Consider the following 16,559-nt stretch of genomic DNA (forward strand, 5'->3'; position numbering starts at 1 on the left):
GGCCACCCTGGGGCAGTGACACCCCAAAGCTCTGAGCGCAGATTCTGCGCCGCCCTCTCACCGCGTGCCCAGGTCTTGGTTCCTGGGTCCAATCCGGGGGAGGAACCCCTAGAGCACTGCTATCTCCATCCATCGGTGGCCACGGTGTGAAGGATGCCTAGAGCTACTGCTGTCGCAGAAAGCTGGCTCCCAGCAAGGTTGAGCTCTCCCTTGGTGCAACCGCTTCACCTGCCTCTTCATAACGAAAACTGCTTCCCATTCATTATCAGGGCTTCCGGCACCTCTGCAAGGTGGGCAGGTCTGTGCTGTCACTCCACTTTACAGATGAAATCAAAACCCTGGAGAGGAAGCGCCTTGTCCAGGGCCAAGCGAGTCGGGATAGAGAACTCAGGTATCCTGGTTTTCCCAGAATTCTTTCCAAATTCCCCCGTGCCCCAATGCAGCGAGAAGAGAGAAGCCAGCAGCAAGGAAGGACCAAAGAGGGTCAACTTGGTTGAGGGACTTGCTCCTTCTTCCTCAGCCTGCTAGGGGAAGGGATAGCTGGAAGGATCGACCTCTGCTAAGAGCCACGTGGGCGCGCACCACCTCGGGCCGCGCGCCTTCTCCCCCTCCCCTGCTTTGTTAGCGCCTCTGCGCCTGCGCAGTGCGACAAATCTGGCGCTGTCCCCTTCAGCACCACGCGGAGCCCGCGCCGCCCCTCCCCGCGGTGAGCCCCGTGCGCCCCCGCCTCGCACGTACCTCGAGCCCCCTCCCCCCCGACCAGACCCCTTCTTCCTTCCGAGGTCACCATCTGCTTGCCATAGCTTTCCCAAGGAGAGCAGTTGCCATAGTGACTCTAGCGGCGCTTTCTTAAAATAATCGGGCCCCCTTTTACCTTGGCCAAGGGCACAAGGGTTGCCTGTCCCCCACTTCCTCCAGTCCCAGCCTCATCCCGCGTAACCTCTTACCCTCAGACGGGCGGGACACCTAACTCAGGCAGCAAGGAAGTTCTTCCTGAAGTCTGACTAATATCCCACCTATGGTCAGGGTTGAGTGTCCTGGGTCCAAGACTCAGAACCTGGAGGCTTTGAGGCAGTGTTCCCTAAATCTCTCTCCCATAAATTGATGCTCTTCTGGATTTAGGGGATGGGTCCGGTCTACACCCATACCGTGTGCTTGGCGCGGCCGTGTGCTCGTGGGGGCGGGAGCGCCTTGTGGCATGTAACAGGTCATGTGGCAACCTCCTAGGGACACGCGTGGGGTCTGCAGCGGGACACGCGTGAGCAACTGGGTCCTGTGTGTGGCTCACGGGGCGGTGGGCGAAAGGGACGTGGACACGATTGGGGTGGGGCACGTGAAGATCCTGGGAACATAATCAGGGGCTCCATATGTCCTCCCCTTCGTCAGGGGCAGGTCTCAGGTTGGCGCGAGAGCCCAGCGGGGACCTAACGTCGAGAGGGGGGGCAGCCTCCGGGGCCCAAGGCCCTGGGAGAGGCCGGGGGTGGGGGGTGGGGGTGGGATTAGCTCTGCGGGAGCCGCGCGTAGGGGGGAGGAGGAGGGACTCAGAGGCGGGCGGGCCTGGAGAAAGCGGGAGCAAGCGGGAGCCGCGCTGTCTTCACAGCTGAGCCTGGCCCAGCCTCTCCTTTGCCTCCTCGGCCCCAGCTCCAGGCGAGCAGCGGTGAGTACTGAGGCGGCTCGAGTCCGGGCTGCACTGGGGATACGCTGGGCCCCAATGAAGCTTCAGGAATCTGTCTGGGTTGCTGCCCCTGACCTCTGCCCCTACCCTGCATTGCCACCAGAAGCCCCTTTACCCCTTTATGGTCCCTCCTGGTCTGGACAAGATCTGTTATACCCTTGGCGGGGGGAGGGGAAGAGGAGGAGAGTGGTCTGGTGCAGCTTCCCCCTCCAGAGGCCAGAGACTGGTGGGGGTTGGGGGAAAGGGTGTGTGTCCCTGCTTAAGTATGTGTGTAAATGTGCATCTGTGTTTGTGTGTGATTGTTACCAGTAGGTCTCTGTATCTGATATGCCTGTGTGTCTGTGCATGAGAGAATGAAGGCTTGTGTGTATATTTGGGTATCTCTTTGTGTGTTCCTCCTGTTTGATGACAGTGTGTGTGTAAAACAAGCATGTGCCTTTCCATTACAGGCATATTTGTTATGACCATGAGAGTGTATGAGGGTGTGTCTTTGAGCAATGTGTGTGTGTGCCTGTGTCTGTGTGCGCTGGAAGGTGTAACCTGTGAATATGTTTAACTGTATACTGACATATTTGTCCCTAAGCATGTGTGTGTGCGTGATTATGTGTACCTGTATGGAGAACAAGAGTGTCCCTTTCCTATTCAGCATGTATGTATTAGGGGTAGTGACCTCTGTTTAGGCCTTTTTCCTCCCCTTCACCCTATGCCTCTCAGCTCCTCATGGTCCCTATATAATCCCTCTTCTTTCCTCTCCTTCCAGGGGGCCTGAATTGGGGCCTCCAAGAGAGGGACTGTGGGGGACTCATGGCTGTATGATAGTGATGGATGGCTGACACTCTTGGTTCAGAGGGCGGGGTACTTGCCTTCCCCCTCCTCCACCAAAAGTAACTCCAAAATGCCACAGGGACTCTGGGCTCACTCAACTTCTGAAATCGCTTCCTCTGTCCTCCCGGAGTGATGCTCAGGGTCCCCAGGCAGAAGGAGAGGATCCAGGGTCCTGTTAGGGGGGACAGTTCGTTTCTCCTCAGGCCTCCATGGAAGAAGCCTAAGCAGGAGGCCTGATCACCCCCAGGGCTGGTACCAATGATGACATATTCTCAGAGTGGGCTAGTCCCCTAGTGCTCAACAGCCCCAGCTGGCTTTCCCCTCCTCTCTGCTCTCCTGCCCATCCAACTCCCCAGCAGTTCACTCCCTGCTCCCCTTCCTCTCTTGCAGACCTGTCTGAAGAGCATGCTGCCCCCTCACTCCCCGCCTGGCCTCGCCATCCCTGCCCCCCCAGCCTGACCCCCGGCCCCAGCATGGCCCAGGGTGCCATGCGCTTCTGCTCGGAAGGCGACTGTGCCATCTCCCCGCCACGATGCCCGCGCCGATGGCTCCCCGAAGGCCCCGTGCCCCAGAGCCCCCCAGCCAGCATGTATGGCAGCACAGGCTCCCTGCTACGACGGGTGGCAGGTCCCCGAGGCCGGGAACTGGGACGTGTGACAGCACCCTGTACGCCCCTGCGTGCCCCCCCCTCACCCCGTGTTGCTCCCCCACCCTTGGCACCCTCTTCACCCACTGGGCAGCCCCCTCCAGGGGCCCGGAGCTCCGTGGTCATATTCCGCTTCGTGGAGAAGGCCAGAGTAAGGCCACTGAATGGGCTACCTGCTCCTGGAGGTTTGAGTCGGAGCTGGGACCTGGGTGGGGTCTCTCCGCCCAAGCCCACCCCAGCCCTTGGGCCTGGCTCCAATCGGAAGTTGCGACTGGAGGCATCTACTTCAGACCCACTCCCAGCAGGAGGAGGCTCAGTTCGGCCTGGCAGCCAAGGCCTTTTACATGGGCCACCAGCCCAACCTCAGGTTGGGGCAGATGGCCTTTATTCCTCTCTCCCCAATGGGCTGGAGGGGACCTCTGAGCACCTGGCCACACTATTCCGAGGACCTACTGACACTGGACTCCTGAACCAGGTATGCGACCTCTTGGGCTCCCTGAAACTCCAGAGTCCCAGTAAAGGGGCAAGACTTGGCCCCTTGGTGGTTTTGGACCTGTGAACTATTCACTCTGAATCCTTCAGTGTAACCTAAATCTGTCTCTTTTTTGACCTCTGTGCTTGTCCCTGTGTGTTTTTCTTTCTGTGTCCCATATTCTTGTGTCTTTGTATGTCTGGCTTTATCTTTGGGTGCTTGTGTCTATCTCTCCCTCCTTGGCTTAGGGGAACACTTGGTCCTCACCCCGGGAAGTCTCCTCTCATGCCCAGAGAATCGCTCGAGCCAAATGGGAATTCTTCTATGGCTCCTTGGACTCCCCCAGCTCAGGTAAGGCCTGGGACTGAGGCAAGGAGAATAGGATAGGGCCTTCTCCACTGTAGCTGAGGTATGGTAGGGAGGTTTAACCCCCGCAATCCTTTCCTGGGCTCCTGAGTCAGCAAATGCCTCTCCAGGCCTCAGTCTTTCCATCTGTGTTAGGACGGGGGCTTGGAGAATGGCGGCTGGGTTGGTACCTGCAGGAAGCTGGGTAGTGGAGGGAGGGGATGGCAGGATATCAAGGGTCAGTCCTTGTAGTAGAAAAGAGGCTGGTTCCCTCAGGCCCCTCAAAATTGTTTCACAAGAACTTGATTTGAAATGAGCTCCACTGGCACCAGGAACAAGCTGAGTTTGTAGCCGGAAGAATGGTGGTTAGACAGTGAAAGAACTTCCCTGCCAATACTAGGCGGTGGGGGAGAGTTCCTTCCTAGAACAGAGTCAGGACAGGAAGCTGACCTGGATTCCCTCCTGACTGGGATGCCTGTGCACACTGCAGGTGCTAAGCCCCCAGAGCAGGCCCCCCCATCTCCACTGGGGGTGGGGTCAGGGCAGGGCTCTGGGGTGGCTGTGGGGCGAGCAGCCAAGTACTCCGAGACGGACCTGGACACAGTGCCCCTGAGGTGCTACCGTGAAACTGACATCGATGAAGTGCTGGCTGAGCGGGAAGAGGCTGACTCGGCCATCGAGAGTCAGCCCAGCTCTGAGGGCCCGCCTGGCACTGCCCGTCCTCCTGCCCCACGTCCCAGCCCATGCCTCGGCCCTCGGCCCAGTCTGGGCAGTGGCGATGAGGATGAGGATGAGGCAGGTGGGGAAGAAGATGTGGACGACGAGGTGTTTGAGGTCTCAGAGGGGGCCCGGTGAGTGGGGTGGTGGGAGAGAAAACTGGCTTGCTTCTTCCCACTGGCCCAGAGGCAGGGCTGGGGTCAAAAGGACTGGAACAGAGATGAGGGTGGGGCTAGGAGGGTCAGGACCAAGCGCGTGGTAGCAACAGGGCAGTGTGGCAGGAGATTCTGGACAGAGGTCTGGCAGAAAACTGGGGGCGTGGGGGGTATCAGCAAGAACCCAAGGAGTGTAGGGGGCAGCCAGGATAGAGGAGGAAAGGGGTTCTATGGAAGAACAGGTCAGAGCGAGAGGCCAGAGACTGGAATCAAGCTTGGGGCTGTGGGAGCATCAATCCAGAGCCTGGCTCTTGGCGGGAGAGTAAGGAGTGTGGGGACTTTCTGTCTCACACCCTCCTGCAGCTTGGAGTCTCATCTTCCTCTCCTAAGATGTTGCCAGAAATAGAAATGGGATGGCAGGAGGGGAGAGGATCAGGCAGGAGGGGGAGAAAGGGAGATTAGCAGGGAGGGAGAGAGGAAGGAGATTGGGTGCTGGGGAGGGGGCACTGAGTAGCATGGAGAACCTATTGTGGGGACCCTCTACCCAGGTGGCTTTTTTTAGGGGGCTGGGGGCCTGTGAAAAGGAAATGATAATCCCCTTCACAGAATCTGTATGAAAGTTCAATGAAATGCTACCTGAAAGCTGTCCTCTGGGCCCCTGATCAGAGATTCTCCCTGCCCCTGCAGGCCAGGCACCCGGATGTCTCACCCTGGGCCTCTCAAGTCACCTGTGCCCTTTCTACCTGGGACCAGCCCCTCAGCTGATGGGCCTGACTCTTTCAGTTGTGTGTTTGAAGCCATCTTGGAGTCACACCGGGCCAAGGGCACCTCCTACACCAGCCTTGCCTCACTGGAAGCCCTGGCCTCACCAGGCCCAACCCAGAGCCCCTTCTTCACCTTTGAGCTGCCTCCCCAACTCCCCGCTCCCCGGCCTGACCCACCTGATCCTGCCCCACTTGCCCCTCTTGAACCCGATTCTGGTACCAGTTCTGCTGCTGATGGGCCTTGGACACAGAGAGGGGAGGAAGAGGAGGCAGAGGCTGCAGCCAAGCAAGCCCGAGGGAGGGAGCCCCCTAGTCCTTGCCGCTCAGAGGACAGCTTTGGGCTGGGGGCGGCACCTCTGGGCAGGTGAGTAATTCCTTTGGTTTCTCAGACCCGAGACCCCAGGGCCCTAGGAACAGCTGTTCCAAGGGACAGAGCTTGAGTATGAAGATGTGGTTTATATTCCTGACCCTTGATAGGGGTGGTTAGGGAATACAGATGCCTGTTTTCCCGTTTGGAGGACTAGTCCCCTTCACAGCCAACCTCCTTGGTCTCAGATCCAGTGACTTGAGAAACCATGACTCAGGATTGAAGGGTGCCCAGAGAAAACCCTCCTCTCTCTCCAGGAGGGCTCTTCCCTCCCCAGACAGAGCCTCCAAACTGCTTAGAATTTTTGTGACCTTACCCCCACACAGCCTGAGGGCTACTGCCAAAGATGCAGCCACCAGCCTCTCCCATCTCCTCCCTCCCATGTCGCCTCCCCCCTCCAATCAGGAGTCTCACCCTTCTCCAGGAAGTCCATTCACCAGTCTAACCTTTCTGCTCTCCCCTCTGCCAGCTACCCTCTCAGTCATGGAAGCCATGGCAACATGAGGGGGTGGCCAGGGAGATGGTTGCCTAGCAACCAGGAGTTTCCGGCCTCTGTCTCTGGGTGACAGGTGGCTTTGCGAGTAGAGCAGCTGGGGTGGGAAGGGAAAGAGTGAAGGAAATAGGGGATGAGGGGTTGCACTCTGACCCTGGTATCCTCTACCCCAGAGCCTGCTTCTTTGTGGGTGAAAGAGAAAGATCAAGGAGGAGGCTCCTCTCTCTAAAAGGCGTTGTGAGGAGGAAAGACACAGGAGCGGGAAGGTGTCCCTGCTGCCCTCAATTCTTTGACCGGCTACTGTTTCTTCCTGACAGCCTATGTGTGCCACATTTGCCTTCTATCTCTCTCAGAGATAGACTATATTCTGGGTAGGGCCAGTGTGGGGATGGGGAATCTATGTCTAATAGTAAAGTTAGGGAGCTTTGGGGAAGCAGCCAGAACTCCCACAGCAGTAAGATGGATGTGGGTTAGACTTGAGGCAGGACTTCCACAGAGAGGTGGTAATGATGGAATAGGGTGATGGAGGGAATCTGTACACTCTCCGCTGGAGAAAAGAAAATGCCTTCCCCATGACCCAGTCACCCTTTCTCTGCCTTCCGTGTCTGGAGGCAGAGGAAGGATCTGGATGGCCCCTGAGAGCCTGCCCCACCTCTGAGCGGGTGTTCTCTCCTGGCAGTGAACCACCCCTGAGCCAGCTGGTGTCCGATTCAGACTCAGAGCTGGACAGCACAGAGCGGCTGGCTCTGGGAAGCACGGACACCTTGTCCAACGGGCAGAAAGCAGACCTGGAAGCCGCGCAGCGCCTAGCTAAGAGGCTGTACCGGCTAGACGGCTTCAGGAAGGCTGATGTGGCCCGGCACCTGGGCAAGAAGTAAAGCCACTGGGCTGGGATTGAGAAGGGGGTCGGGGGATGCATCCTGTGGGCAGCACCTCTACATCCCCTCTATCTAATGCTCCCAGGTCTCTAGGTAACCCCCACCTGGCCCCTTGACACTTCCCCTTGAGACTCCACCTGTCTCTCTGCCCTGCCCACAGCAATGACTTCAGCAAACTCGTGGCTGGCGAGTACCTCAAGTTCTTTGTCTTCACGGGCATGACTCTGGACCAAGCTCTCAGGTGGGTGCTGAGCCCTCTGAGGGCAGCCCCCATTCCCCAGGCCTGGTATGCAGGGCCTCAGCTATGCCTCTTCAGTCTGTGCCTCCCCTAAGCTGCCCGGACGTCACCCTTTCTAAGTTGGCTCAGCATGGCCAAGAACCAGGGCTGCCTGGTAAGAGAAACTTGGGTAAGGGTAACATGCTCCCTCTTTCCTCCTCCCCAGGGTGTTTCTGAAGGAGCTGGCCTTAATGGGTGAGACCCAGGAACGGGAACGTGTGCTGGCCCACTTCTCCCAGAGATACTTCCAGTGCAATCCCGGAGCCCTGTCCTCAGAGGGTGAGGAGGCCAGGAGCAGGGCTTTCCTGGCTGGTCACTGAGGCAGATGGGCACTGGGAGTGAACATAGGAGCATGCGTGTGTGCGCAGGAGTGAACCAATGCACAAGACTATAGGCATGTCAGCATGCATGTGTGCAGACAGTGCTGATATGGCTGCACGGATATGGAACTGTGCATGTGGGCAGGCATATTGTTAGAGTCTAGTGTGTGTTGTGAAGAGGTAGGTGGCACGTGGGTTTGCATGCCATTGTTCACATATGTGTACAAGACAGTGCTTGGCTTGAGTGGCTGCACTGGTCTGCATAGTTGTGTGGGACGCACTTGTGTTTAGTGCAGAGACACAGAGGCATGTGGGTGTTGGGCGGCAAGCAGCGTCCAGCACCTTAGGGAGCTCGGGAGGGTGACCTGAGAAGAGGGTGAGGTCCCTTCTGAGGGATCTGCTGGAGGAGAGACTTTTTCGGGGGGAGGGGGGGTTCGCTAATAGGGTTCAGGACTTACAAAAGAGTGGTTGTGGGCCAAAGAGGGTCCTGAAAGGGGGCAGGGGATGAGCTGGAAGGCTGGGGAAGAGAGCTGTGGGAAGAGTCCCTGGGAGGTGGCTGAAGCTGAATATCAACTCTCCCGCAGATGGTGCCCACACGCTGACCTGCGCCCTCATGCTACTCAACACCGATCTCCATGGCCACGTGAGTGGGGTCTGGTGGGAGGGGACCTGGAGAACCGACCCCGGACCTACCGGGGATTTTAAATCCTGGGAGACGACAGGACGCCCAAGTTCACCGGTGCCTCTGTTCCCTCCCTTAGAACATTGGGAAGCGCATGACCTGCGGAGACTTCATCGGGAACTTGGAGGGCCTCAACGAAGGCGGCGACTTCCCCAGGGAGCTGCTCAAGGTGGGGGGCGGGTCAGGTACAGGTTGCTGGAGGGGAGGGATAGGGGACCTGTTAGCACCGTCGGAGGGAAGTGAGGTGAGGGGCCTACCAGCCTCGTGCCACCGGAGCCTGGACTCTTGTGACTCAGCCTGGGGACCAACCCCCTCCCTCCAGCCCCACACTCCGGCTCTCAGTACATGCGCACTGGCGTGCAGTGGTGGCTGTGCGCTGCGGGGGAGGGGAGGCAGCTCTCTAAAACACGTGATCAGGCGGCCCTGGACCCCGTATTTGCCTTCATTAGTGCCCCTCCTCCAGCGTTCACTGAGGATGGGAGGGACCGCCTGCATGGAGGTGGGGGGCACAGGTACACCGCTTCCCTCCTGCCCCTTCATTCCCCTGCCACAGGGCAAACAGTCACAAAGGCCATCCTGGTACCACTGCGCTGGAGTCACCCGGAGGTAGAGGGGCCTGAGAGGGACAAAGGCTTTTCCAAAGTCTGGTGACGAGTTAGTGCCAAACTGAGACTAGATACTTCGTTTCTGGTTCTCAAGACCTGGCGCCAGCACTTGAAGGGTTAGCTACCCAGGAGCTGGTCGGGATGGGAGGAGGAAGGGGCATCCTGGTCGCATGGGTTCGCTCCTCTCCCTGATGCATGGTGTTTCATCCTGGGAGGCCTGGATTCACTTGAAAACACCAGGGTTGGCAAAAGGGTCTCTGGGCCACCACATAAATGTGACTGCATAGGAATGTCCTTGGGATTGTCTGTGACCTTAGGCTGTGCTGGGTTTCTGAGTTTGAGACTGTAAATGGGGACGTCCATTTTGAGTTGGGGATATGCTTGAGTTGAGATGTATATATGTGTATATATGTATATATATGATTTAGGGTATCGGTGAATGAAGGGGCTTTGTCTGACTTGGGGTGTTTTGTGCTTTAGGGCTTATGATTTAGAGTGTGTATTTGAGTTGGGGTGTAGGTTGGGTGTTTACTTTTGTTGGGGTATACATCTGTGAATTGGCTGATTTACGACATGTGTCCGTGTGTAGAGGGTATGTTTGTGCGTTAAAGACTAAATTTTGAGGTGTGCATCTGAATCTGTAGTGTCCGTGAATTGTGGTAAATGTGAACTGGTGCATCTGGTTAGTTGGGATGTATGCCCGCAAACTGGGGTGTGTGTACATGAGTTGGGGTATACACACGGGTGTTCGAGGTATATGCGGCTTGGTGAGTTGGACGAGGCCGGTGCGATTCCAAGGCTGCCTCCATCCTGCGCCGCCGTGGCCCCTCCATGCTGGGACAAAGGGGCCAGCAGGAGGCGTTCCGACCTCTCCTCTCACTCCCCACCCCCAACTCTGACGTGCCTGGAGAGCTCTAGACCCCACAGGGTCCGCCCACCTTCACAGCCTCGGGCCCAGGGGCTCCCTGCGCCACCCCCCAGCGCCCCCAGAGCAGCCTGCCCCCCTCGCAGGTGCTCCCCTGGTGGCCCCGCCAGGCCCCACCCTCACGGCTGCGCACCGCGGGGGGGCCCCCCCCTCAGTCCACCGCCTCCATTTTGCGCCGTCCCCGCCCTCCCCTCCCCGTCGGAGCCCCCCTCCCGCTCACCGAACTGCAGAGCCTACAGCGCCGCCACCGCCACTGCGCGTTCCTGCGTCGGTGGGAGCCGGCCGGGCTCGAGCCGGGCCGGGCTGCTCGCGCCCGCTGTCGAGGGAGCCGTCCGCGGGCTGTCTGGGCCGTCAGGGGCCGAGGGTGGGCGGGGGCATGGCTGGGGGCCGCGGCGCGCCGGCCTGGCCAGCATGATTGGCGTCAACAGCATCCACAGCAGCGCCGGGCGGCTGCGCTCGCGCTCGCTGTGCTCTGTGCGCTACGGGCGCACCCACCGCGGCGCCGAGACCCTGTGCTACGGCTGGCCGCAGCGCTCGCGTAGTCTCAAGCCCGTGCTCTACACCGACTTGGTGGTCAGCCGCCTGCAGAGCCGCAAGAAGAAAAAGGCGGTGAGGGCGTTGGGGCGGCGGCCCACGCCAGGCTAGGGGGCGACCGAGGGGGGTTGCCGAGGGAGGTGAGGTTGAGGGGGGCGGCTGGAGGCAGGCAGTGAAGGCGGCACGAGATGAGGGGGACATCGGTGGGGCTAAGGCAGAGCACAACAGGGACGTAGCCTATGGGGTGGACATGGACTGGAGGGGGAAGGGCAGAGACCCTTGGATCAAGCTGGGCATCTCAAACTAAACGGTCTTTGGGTCTTCTAGATGTGGGCATGACGTGGGTATCGCGGATGGGGTTTAAGACTTTGGAAGGAAGACATGGTTGGGGGCCAAAAAGGGCAGGGGATAAACTGGAAGGCTGGAGACAAGGATCGCAGGTTGATTGTCATTGTCCACTTCAACCTCTGGCTAGAGAGTTGGAGTAAGGGTTTCAGGTCCGGGCTATGCTGGGTTTGGGCTGGGTGTGAGCTGGGACAGAAGCTTGGGTTGTGCTGCGTGGAGGGTGGCGGCTGTAGGGTGTACTCAACCCTTGACTGGGTATGCTTGGCATGGCAGTGGGCAGTGAGAGAGTCAGAGACTGGTGTGTTGGGGTGGGGGCTGTGTCCCATCACGGAGAAGGCACCGACGTCACCACTGCACCCAGCTCACACGCAGACAGCATCACACGCCACGCTTAGCCTAATACGCACATGCTGGGGACACACCCACTCACAGACAGGCTGTTGGAAGCGCCCCCACAGTGGGAGGCACTCATGTGGACCCATATTGCAGGCCACTCCCAAGAAGAGGGGTCCCCTACACTACTCCTGAACCCCATTCTCTGACTGCCCCAAGGTCCCCACAGGTCCCCCAGACCAACTGAATAGAGGGGAAGTGACTGGTTCAGGAGCTGAGAGGGAGTTTGGGGTGTACATGGTTTGGAAGCTAGAACTACTGCCTTTTAGACTAGTGTTCACTCCCCAGTAACATGAAGTGTGCGAGTGAGCGGGAGTAGGGGGTGGTGGACCACCCTGGCATTTGGCTTGGTGGGCAGTCTGGTTTGGGGGAAGGTCTCACCTTGTCCTGGGATTGGGAGCCAGGAGAGTAAGTTCTCTATTAGCCAAAGAAGGAGGTGACAGGGTGAGTCCCCTTTCCTGGGCCTCAGTTTCTCCATGTGCTGTGTGGGTTTATCCTGTGGAAACAGGCTCAAAGCACATGGTTGATGAAAAGGAGAGATTCTTTGGCTGCATTTTTCCATTCCCTCCAGAGCTGTGCTGCTCCCTTCCAGGATCTGAGCAGGATGACCCCTCAACAATAACAACAGTAAAGATAATAATATAATAGCAGCTATCATTTACTGTGCATTAACGATATGCAAGGATGCCCCGTGCGGCTTGTCCTTCATTAAACATGTGTTACTATGTTTGTTCTTCCCCATGAATATTTGCTCAAAGTCATGCAGCTAAAGTGGCAGAGCTGGGCCTGGGTCCTCGAAAACTGTTCCAGAGCCTGTATTCTTGGTCATTACACCCAGTTGCCCCCTTGCCCAGTTCTGTCTCCTCTCTCAGGTTGGGAGGGAGTGCTCTGAGCTCTGGCATTGGGGTACATTGGAAGGAAGACACGGTTGGGGGCCAAAAAGGGCAGGGGATGAACTGGAAGGCTGGAGACAAGGATGTGGGGGTGTGTGGTGCACCCCCACACACACACGCCACCCTGATTTGTTCTTCCCTCCCCAGGCCTTGTACAGCTCTATCAAGAATGAAAAATTGCAGTGGGCCATGTGAGTTCTGGGGCTGCGTAGTGGGGGTGGGATGAGGCGTGGGGGAGGGTAGGCCTGGAGAGGCCCAGGAGGTGAGATGGGCCCTGTGAGTCCTGGGGCTGTGGGGCAAGGGAGGCGGGGGAGGCCACGAGAGGCAGTGAGATGGCCTCACTTCCTTCTTTGGAGATGCCTGTCTGGACTTGGGGTTCTGTGTCTTGTCTCTAGCTGGCTTGTTATGACAAGCTGGGTTGGGGGGTGGCCATTGTCCGCTGGCCTAGGAGGAGGGGTGCTGAAACAAAAAGGGGAGGTCCCTTGGCAACCCTAGTGGGAAAGCAGAAGTCTCTGAAGTTAGGGCCCTAACCAATAGCATGAGCTCCCCCTCAGGTCCTAGGAGCCCAGAGTGTCACAGAACAAGGGACCACATTGTTGACTCTTGGCAGCTCCAGTGGAAACAGAGAGACTCCGAGTGAAGTCTTAGAAGAGTGCAATCTGAGGGAGGAGGTCCAGTTTTAGCCTTGCGTACCCCAGTGTGAGGGCAGAGCCCTCATCTAAACAGTCAATAGATCACTGATATTTGCTGGTACCTGCTGAGAGTTCAGTCACTGCTCAGGTTAGCTGGGAGCTCCCAGTAGGCAGGAGAGAAGACTTCAGGGAAGGCAGAGCTCAGGACTGGGGTAGAGGGAAAGATCAGGGAAAGCTTCTTGGAGGATTGGGACTTGGGGCAAGCCTTGAAGAGGGGAAGCATTTGTTTGGGGAGTCAAAGGGGAAGTTGATATTTAGGAGGCAAATAATGTGGTGGCTGAAATGAGTGTGGCATGGGGAGACCAAAAGAAGGCAGGCCTGGTTGGAATGGAGTGGAAGGAGAAAGAGACAGTGTTGGCGGGGATGTATCATAGGCTCCATGTGGGAGGGAATAGGGAACTTGCAGGTTCTTGAGCAAGGGAATGGCCAGACAGAATCAGACTTTATATCTGACAGAGCCTGCAGACCAGGGTGTACTAGGGGACAACTAGGAAGCAGTACTTCTGCCACCTTTTAGCCAACAAGCTGAGTTGGTGCTGAGTGTGGTTGAAACAGCTGAGTCAGACGTGTGTGTCCTGGTGGCAAAGGGTGTGAGATTTGGTATGTGTACAGAAATGGAGAGGATGGGGCTATTACACGAGGGGAGGGACAGACATGGCCCTACCCTTGGAAGCTTTAATCTGAGAGAGGAACAATGCTGCCTCGAGAAGCCCTGATCTGAGCAAGGGGACACAGCTGAGGAGACCTGGTCTGAGAGCAGCTGTTCCCCTACCTCCATGTCCACAAACACTGGAGGAGCTTTTCTGGGGGGGGCAGAGGCCAGGATTGAAGGGGGCTGAGTGGCTCCACGGCCAGCCCCTTCTGAGGTGATCACATCTGCAGAGACGAGGAGGAACTGAGACGCTCTCTGTCTGAGTTGGCCGACCCCAACCCTAAGGTCATCAAGAGGGTCAGCGGGGGCAGTGGCAGCGGCTCCAGCCCTTTCCTGGACCTGACTCCTGAGCCTGGGGCTGCCGTCTACAAGCACGGGGCCCTGGTGCGAAAGGTGCACGCAGACCCTGACTGCAGGAAGAGTATGTGGCCTGGTGGGAAGGTCTGGGGGATGGATGGGAGTGGGTCTGTCCCAGAACCCCCGTGACTTGTCTTTCTTCCCCCCAGCACCTCGGGGCAAGCGGGGCTGGAAGAATTTCCATGGGATCCTTAAGGGCATGATCCTCTACCTGCAGAAGGTGCGGGGCCAGCCCATGGGGTGGGATCCCAGCTGGCTCAGGGGTGTGGTTGGCTGGGCTGGGCCAGGCTGCGACTGGCCAGGACAAGATGGGCGCCCCTGCAGGAGGAGTACCAGCCTGGGAAGGCCCTGTCAGAGGCAGAGCTTAAGAATGCCATCAGCATCCATCATGCACTGGCCACGCGTGCCAGCGACTACAGCAAGAGGCCGCATGTCTTCTACCTGCGCACAGCTGACTGGCGGGTCTTCCTCTTCCAGGCCTCGTGAGTGCCTTGCTCCTGCCCATCCCAGACCCCTTCTTCCAACTCTCAACTTGCTCCCCTCCCTTGTCCCTGGGTTGCCTCTTTCCTTCTCAGGCCACATCCTGAACCAGGACCGGCACCCCTGGGCAGGAACCCTGGGCCCAGGTCCCAAGTGGCTGTGCTATCTCCTCAGGAGCTTGGAACAGATGCAGTCCTGGATCACTCGCATCAATGTGGTGGCTGCCATGTTCTCTGCACCCCCCTTCCCAGCTGCTGTTAGTTCCCAGAAGAAGTTCAGCCGCCCCCTACTGCCCAGCGCTGCCACCCGCCTCTCTCAGGTACCCTCAGCTCTGTTCAGCTGGCCAGTGGGATGGAGGGGGGCAGGCCCAGGCCAACTACATTCAAGGCTACCGTGTATGATTACGTAGACAGCCAATGTACCAGGACACTGGCCATGGGGTACTGGGTTTCAGCCCCTACTCCACTTGCCATGCCGTCAACCCAGATGTGGTAATTTGTTCAGCCAAAAGAAGGGGCACCTTTCAAATAAACTTGCACAAAGGCTCTGTACGTGCTCAAGTGACCCTGATCGTGTTCCCTCTGGCCTCTAGGAGGAGCAGGTGCGAACCCACGAGGCCAAGCTGAAGGCCATGGCAAATGAATTGCGGGAGCACCGGGCTGCCCAACTGGGCAAGAAGATCCGGGGCAAGGAGGCCGAGGAGCAGCGGCAGAAGGAGGCCTACCTGGACTTTGAGGTGAGCCTCCCAGCCTCTCGCACCTCTGTGACACCTCTGTCTATCAGCAGGACCTCTGTGTTCCCAAATACAGGCTCAGACTAGTGGTTACGGGCATGGATTCTTAAGAGCGGGACCAGTTGGGTGACCTTGGGCAGGTTGCTTAATCCTTCTCAGCTTCAGTTTCCTCTTCTGTGGAACCAGAAGAATATTCAATTCCCACTAGGGTAATTAAGTGAGATGGCTGTCAAGTGCTCAGTTTTCCCAACTCTGGTAAAGGCTTAAGAAACATTGACTGTTACCATAGGCAGTCTTGAGAGAGCCCAGAGAGTCACCAACCTACCAGGGGATTATGTCAGTCCTTGGGGCTTTAGAGATGGGCAAGAACCTGCCATCTCCTAGCCTTCTTCAGCATCCCTCCCTGATCCAGACGGGGTAGAGAAGGGGTGGGATGGGCAGAGGGTGGAAAGTGGGCTCACAGCCGCTGCCCTCTGCCTCAGAAATCCCGCTATGGCACATATGCAGCGCTGCTTCGGGTCAAGCTGAAGGCAGGCAGTGAAGAGCTGGATGCGGTAGAGGCAGCACTGGCCCAGGCGGGGAGCACAGAGGATGGAGTCCCCCCACCTCACTCCAGTCCCTCCTTGCAGCCCAACACCTCCAGCCAGCCCCGGGCTCAGTGTCACGGCTCAGAGCCACGGGCAAGGGCAGGCAGTGGGCGGCGGAAGCCCTGAGTTGGGGGTGGGAGTGTGGGGTGGTGGTGCCTGCTGGGCGCCTGCATGACACGGCCCTGCCTGAGCCCGGGCTGGCCTCGGGCCACCCCTGAGGGCTCCTCGGCCCAGGGCCCAACCGCGCCGGACGCGGTGTCCGGGGCAGGGCAGGGCTAGGGACTGACCTCGGGAGCCCAGGCGAAGGGCCCCTCTGAGACCCCCTTTTTGTGATAATGTTTTGCACTTTTTCGTACTGGGGGCTGGGGCGGGAGGGGCCAGGGCCCCTGGACTTTTGATGCTTTTTTTTTGTGGGGGAGGCCTGACCACGTTTCTGCTTTCTGCTGAGACCACCCCCACCCGACACCAGCAATCCCCCTCCATCCTGGGGCCTGGCTCAGACAGAGGCCAGGAGTTGGAGCTGAGCTGGTTTTCCCTCCTTCCTCCCTGAGGGCTCACCCTCTCTCTTTCCAGAGGTGGAGGATGGGTGTCCATGCCCAGGCCCCCGTACACAGGCTGGGGCAGCATGGCCTTGCTTTCCCTCCTTCAGTGGGCCCTGCCCTTTGTACAGCCTCCACCCCCATTAAAACTGCTCTGGACTTGCTGGCTGGACCTCCTTCTCTCCCCAGTGCCTAGCTTGGGGCCAGG

General features: G+C 58.3%; 1 protein-coding gene across 3 annotated transcripts; it reads left to right on the top strand.

Annotated features, from left to right (window-relative positions):
* Window positions 1-124: 124 nt before the first annotated feature.
* PSD (pleckstrin and Sec7 domain containing) lies at window positions 125-16,515 on the top strand. 3 transcript variants are annotated; one of them, XM_033130018.1, is made up of 19 exons: window positions 655-706; window positions 1,123-1,258; window positions 1,601-1,657; window positions 2,891-3,621; window positions 3,867-3,969; window positions 4,454-4,814; window positions 5,523-5,963; window positions 7,139-7,333; window positions 7,498-7,578; window positions 7,781-7,893; window positions 8,519-8,577; window positions 8,696-8,785; window positions 12,459-12,502; window positions 13,886-14,076; window positions 14,162-14,232; window positions 14,337-14,494; window positions 14,667-14,811; window positions 15,085-15,228; window positions 15,708-16,515. In XM_033130018.1, exons 4-19 carry the CDS (start codon window positions 2,974-2,976, stop codon window positions 15,936-15,938), a joined length of 3,075 nt encoding a protein of 1,024 aa, XP_032985909.1. In that variant the 5' UTR covers window positions 655-706; window positions 1,123-1,258; window positions 1,601-1,657; window positions 2,891-2,973; the 3' UTR covers window positions 15,939-16,515. The 3 variants fall into 3 exon arrangements, with proteins under 3 accessions (XP_032985907.1, XP_032985908.1, XP_032985909.1); XM_033130016.1 differs by lacking the exons at window positions 655-706; window positions 1,123-1,258 and adding an exon at window positions 125-391; XM_033130017.1 differs by lacking the exon at window positions 1,123-1,258 and having other exon boundaries at window positions 583-706.
* The last annotated feature ends 44 nt before the right edge of the window (window positions 16,516-16,559 follow it).

The sequence above is a fragment of the Rhinolophus ferrumequinum genome, chromosome 16 (assembly GCF_004115265.2).
Source record: "Rhinolophus ferrumequinum isolate MPI-CBG mRhiFer1 chromosome 16, mRhiFer1_v1.p, whole genome shotgun sequence".
NCBI classification, from domain to species: domain Eukaryota; kingdom Metazoa; phylum Chordata; class Mammalia; order Chiroptera; family Rhinolophidae; genus Rhinolophus; species Rhinolophus ferrumequinum.